At 45.4% G+C, this 5,461-nt stretch overlaps 1 protein-coding gene across 3 annotated transcripts; it reads right to left on the bottom strand.

Annotated features, from left to right (window-relative positions):
* Positions 1 to 413: 413 nt before the first annotated feature.
* On the bottom strand, positions 414 to 4,226 carry LOC120452050. 3 transcript variants are annotated; one of them, XM_039636114.2, is made up of 4 exons: positions 3,995 to 4,226; positions 2,125 to 3,937; positions 1,345 to 2,045; positions 417 to 1,283 (listed from the first exon to the last, which is right to left on the bottom strand). In XM_039636114.2, exons 1-2 carry the CDS (start codon positions 4,167 to 4,169, stop codon positions 2,862 to 2,864), a joined length of 1,251 nt encoding a protein of 416 aa, XP_039492048.1. In that variant the 5' UTR covers positions 4,170 to 4,226; the 3' UTR covers positions 417 to 1,283; positions 1,345 to 2,045; positions 2,125 to 2,861. The 3 variants fall into 3 exon arrangements, with proteins under 3 accessions (XP_039492049.1, XP_039492048.1, XP_039492047.1); XM_039636115.2 differs by having other exon boundaries at positions 414 to 2,042; XM_039636113.2 differs by having other exon boundaries at positions 417 to 2,045.
* Between the last annotated feature and the right edge of the window lie 1,235 nt (positions 4,227 to 5,461).

Genomic DNA, 5,461 nt, shown 5'->3' with positions numbered 1-5,461 from the left:
TTGAATTCTAAACACTTCAGCTCTTATTTCTAAGGAGTACTGCTGTTTTTCTAAGAGCAGTCCTTACAGTTTGTTCAAATATACTATTATTTTAGAGGACGGACCGAGCACTGATTTTCTTTGAGCATTTTTGAAGTCATCATATTGCCAGTGATTATATTTCCTTTGGCAATGACTTCAATAGCCTTGAGTTTATTTATTTATTCATTCCGCTTTGATAACACGATAGATGTTATTACAAAAAGTCATTCATTTTTATTTTAAAAGTTGAGAGCTCCAAACTGGTAAAGACTGTGGACAAACAATAAAACTCTTGTAACAATTACTAGATGTATTTGTCCCGCTAAAAAAACCTATGATATTACATGCCTTTAAGAAGACACGTTTTTGCTATGACTATGGCCATTCATTCGCCTAGACAAAGGCCATTTAAAAACCCATTTCATACAATTAATAACAATAAAATTACACTAAAATTGCAACAACACTGCACACCCCCAACAAGGCGGCACACAAAGGACACAATGGCCATTGTCGCAGGATCTGATCCACTTGCCACCGCCGCCGCTATTCAAAGTAACTCGTAACTCTGGTCGCCTCATTCACGAATCGCACTGTACTATATAGAATATACTATAGTTGGGCTCTGGGACAATGGGCGTGGCTCTGCGCACTCGACTTCGAAATCCAGAGACACCGAGTTGCAGGGACACATTGCACATTGCGAACTGCAATTGTGTCATGTCCTCAACGCTGTTTGATCCTGTTTGGCCTGCACTGTCCAGCTCCAGAGGTGTACTTTTCCATTTAAAATCAGCGATGTGAAAATGTACAAGACGTGATTTTTACGTAGTTTTTTCCTCAAAGTATTACCCATTGTTTGCGCAGTTCATTAGTTGCCAGGACTCGAGTTCATTTCGGTGGACACGTACATGTCGGGGAAAATGCCGCCAAAAATGGTTGGTCGATTTTTCCAGCCAAGCTTTGCCGCCTCAGCTGCGGTTGAGTGTGTTCTTTTTTTGGTGCTTCGAACATTAAACTAATTTATCACCAATATATGCCAGGATCCTGGGCGCAGGATGGGCTGGGAAAGGACACCCCTTTCGGTGGGAATCGCTCGTGTGTTGGGCTTTTGTGTCTACTTACCATAATGAAAACATTTTCAAATATTTTATGCAAAGTCCTGACATGACCTTTGCCGAACCTCAACTGCCGCGTCTCCCGTTGCGCTTGATGTCCTGTCCCGATGTCTCGATGTCCCGAGCGAGTGTCCTGAATGGGAACTGCAACACACACAGCTAGTGCGTTCATAGAGTACGTTGTATATCTCATCCCATCCCTTACCGGTTCGTAATTTGCGATTTGAACTAGTTTTCGGCATGGCCCTGTCATTATGTAGATTTTTTAGGCCGCGAGTACACGATCGCCCCAAAAACATGGAAGGGGAATTCGAATACTTAGTGGAAGGAATACACCAATGTTGTTTTGCTGTTAGTCGGGATGTTCCATGTTCGCCGGGTTTACGGGGGTCATCAGGACTGGGATTTGTTTCTCACAGGAAATATATGTATGTGTACTAGACCATAAACCTTGAAAGCACAAAGAGAACCAGATAACGATCCAGCCCAAATGTATCCACCGGCAAATGGGAAAAAGGCAACACAAAGCCGCAATTTGGCTGGTGAAAATCATCGAGGTCGATCCATTTGCAGGACCATATACCCATTTATTTGGTGTAGATGTGTAGGTCTGCTATATGTATATCCGCCTCCGCCGCGATGAGTGACTGCTGGGTTTGACTGTCTAAGCCGCAGGTACAGAGTGATTAACCGCCGAGCTATTGCCACCGCAATTAGGATAGGGATGCCCGAGATCCCAATAAAAGCCAAATTGAATCGGGTCGGGATCGGGATCGGAATCGAGAGCTGGAGCGGGAGCGGACAACTAGTGCAGGACCTGTAAGGATGCAGCTGATAATGGCAAAGAATTGCGTCGTCACAGGTTCACAGAGATGGCCAGCAGAAAAAGGAAGACAAGTAGTGCTGCTGTTGAGGGGGGGAAAAGGTAGAACAATTTTTTAACATCAAACGAATAAAGGTCGCTCTCGCACACTCTCATATTTACTTTGGAAAAAGGGAGCTCCTGATTTGTTGCAAGATTTCACCGTAAATGGCATAAAAAAACGCTCGAGAAACAAGGCGACAAGCCGTGGGATCGCCGTGGTTGTGCCAGTGAATCGTTGTTAAGATTGTTAATGGCACCCGACCGACCTGTTCACGTCCACGATCACAATGTTGGACAATTAACACGGCCCAGCAACAAGAAAGCCAGGTTTTTGGAGGCACATCCTTGGGAATGTCGGGCAAAACACAGAGGCCGCTACAGAAATCAAGGCCCCCTATTTCATCTCCTTTATAACGCATTCCCGGGCCCCTTATGAATTGTTCGTTCATATTTTGTGGATCATTTGGGCAGGGGCAGTACCGCCATCAGCTGATCCCGGGGATTAATTATGTTGACAGGTTGCTGCGATTCAAGTGCCTTTGGTTTGGTGGGTTTCAAATGCGAGAGGAATTAACTTTTTGTGTAATATGTTCACGTTTCATTCAAGCAGCTCCTTTGATATCTTCCTGGAATCTAAGTCACATCCTTCGGGTTCGCCCAATTTGAAAAGTGTCAAACTTGTGTAATGCAAGCCATTTCCTCTTAATGAAAGTGTTCTTAGAAGTTTGCTGGGAAATGTTGCTTAACTATATGATATGATGTGCATTTGGAGATCTTAATGAAAGTGTTTTTAGAAGTTTGTTGGGAAGTGTTGCTTAACTATATGATATGATTTGATGTGCATTTGGAGATTCCTACTATTTGCCTGCGTACATCTGATCCACATACTTCCCAATACTGGGTCGCTCTATCATCTCACAGGGCAGTAGGTCGATGTAGTTCTTGGTCCGCCGATAAGCTTCCACATTTGTGTAGCAGTGATGGACGTAGTTCTGACCCAAACTGGATAGCACAACGGAGCGCAGATCTGGCTTGGCCAATTCGGGAATAACCGATTTGGGCAGAGGCACTTGAGGGGTGATGGTCAGTAGGAGCGGCAAGGATGGGAGCATTGGATCGGAGGCAAGAGGTGCTGGAGGTGCAACTTCTTCATCATCTTTTGGTACAGCTTTACTACTTGGTGGAGTTTGTGGACAATTTGGAGCCTCTTGTATTGCAAATTGGTGGGGCACTGCGGCCAGTTTCTTTCGCATCCTCAGTAGGAGCTTTGCCGATCTGGAAAGGCCCTTTTCCAGTGCCCTCATCTCGTCTAAACTGGGTATGGATTTGGACAAGTTGAAACTCCAGCGGGAGACTTCATCCAGCATGGTTACTGCATAAGCATAGTTTCTATCAGTTTTGCTGGCGGTTACCAGCTTTATAGAGTTGGGTTCTACCAATTTTTGAAGAAGCAACGACCTGTAACGTGTTGACTTTGAATGCTTCTCCAAAGTATGGTGGCCAGCTCGTTTGGAGTCATCTTTCTGTGCCTGCATTACAGGAGCCTTAAGTAGCTGCGTAATTGTAGACTTTGGCTTATTTATCTGTTGACTTCCCTTGTTTGTAGATTTTTCTTTCGCCTTGCGACCGTTCAGTTGGTGTCCCTTGATCAGATGTGGATTCGATTTGATGGCCTGCTCCATGGAGCGAGTGCGACAGAAAAGCACCATGGCGTAGTTCAAGTTATCCGTGCCGTTCTTCACGCAAACCCTCTCCAAGTCCCCGAAACTGCTGAAGAAATTGAACACATCCCGATGGGTGATGGCCTGGTCCAAGTGGGGTACATACATCCGGCGATCGGTTTCCGCCTCGGGAGGCAGTCGCTTGGGTGGCTGGACTACCACTGCACCAGGCTGGTGCGGTCGTACCTTCGCTTGTAGGGATTGGAACTGGGCTGGTAGGATATACCAGATATCATAAGAGGGTCTAAATCCCTGATAGCCGTTCTCACCTGCCTGTTCCTTATAGACACTAGCTGTTTCCAGGGGCGCTGAATTCTCCTGCTTGGATTCACTCATCCTGGCTTTCTTTGGCACAGGACCTAAGTCTAGTCCAGGCAAGCCCATCGGCGTACTGGGCACCACCAGAGATTCTATGGAAATCAAGGAGCACCACGAACTATCCATGCTAAGCTGTTGTCCTTTAAACGAAGTTATAATACTTTCAGCATCTACACTAAGTTGACGGACTAACTAAAAGCCAACTCTGATCAATGCTTATTATGATTATTTATTATTAGTGTTGAACAGGGAGTTTTTATTGTTTGTATCCGGATATTTCGCTTTAATGATTGCCATTCATTCAAATAAATTCCCTAGATTTTACGCAGAATCCAAAGCTATTCCCTTGAGGCTGCCCAAAATCCTAAAGAGTCAAACCTACTCAAACCTTTTCCATTGCATAAATATAAATAGCACTTTCGGTTCATCGAGGCCTGGGAAAATTTCTATCCGTTTTGCACAAGGAAATGATTTGGCAAACTGGGCACAAATATTTTCGTCGGAAATTCCATAAATATTTGATGAAACTGAAGGATCAAACCCGAAGCCCCATTCAAGGTCCCCAGAGTGAGTGCTGTGCCTTGAATGAATGAATATTCGTAACGGTCGGCATTCCGACTGCGATTCATGAAACAGTTGCCACCAAATCGTGGCCAAATGAATGGAACCAGTAAGCAGTAGGCCAAAAGCAAAAAGCAAAAACCCAGCTGGAATGCGTTGGCAGTTTGAATGTCGCCTCAGGTGACAAATTGCAAGGCTTGCACAGGTTGCACTGGTTGCACTTGGCCAGTGTAAAAAGGACGACGACTCAATGACGCGGCAGGTTCCGTTGAAAAAATGTGCCATTTCGCACCTCCATAAAAACGTGTCCCGAATGGGTTTCCCTGCCATTTGCCATCAATGGACTGGGCGGCCTTCGGTTTTGGTTGCATAATGTTTGACTGCTGGGCGGAAAGTTGCACATGGCTTCTAATGTGCGATTTGCATTCGCAATCGGTCAGGGGTGAACAGGATGTGATGAATGTTTACCCAACTCGCTGAAATCAAAGCGCATCCTTTTCCCGCATCCTCTCAGTTTTCACATCCACCTTTGCCCACCCAGGTTACGTAAGCCATAAACAAGTGGACCGTGGTGGACTAATAGACTTGTTGCCAAGGCCGCAGAGATCGCCTCCTTCTCACGCCTCGACTGCATCCGGGACTCCAGTTTTGGGATTCCAGCTAAAAACGCGGCAATATCCCTCAGATACTCGGATACTTTGTGCGGACGTGAACTTCAGCCGTTTAGCCATTCAGCCATTCAGCCGTTTAGCCGTTCATTGATTCATTCATGAACATTCGCCCGCAAACAATAAGGACACAACTAGCAAATCTCTCGAGCACTTCAAGGAACAATGAGGAGCCCAAGCAAATTTTGT

This window comes from Drosophila santomea, chromosome 3R (assembly GCF_016746245.2).
Source record: "Drosophila santomea strain STO CAGO 1482 chromosome 3R, Prin_Dsan_1.1, whole genome shotgun sequence".
In the NCBI taxonomy this organism is placed as follows: Eukaryota; Metazoa; Arthropoda; class Insecta; order Diptera; family Drosophilidae; genus Drosophila; species Drosophila santomea.
The sequence above is the reverse complement of the archived record's forward strand: the minus strand, read 5'-3'. Positions and strand labels throughout refer to the sequence as shown.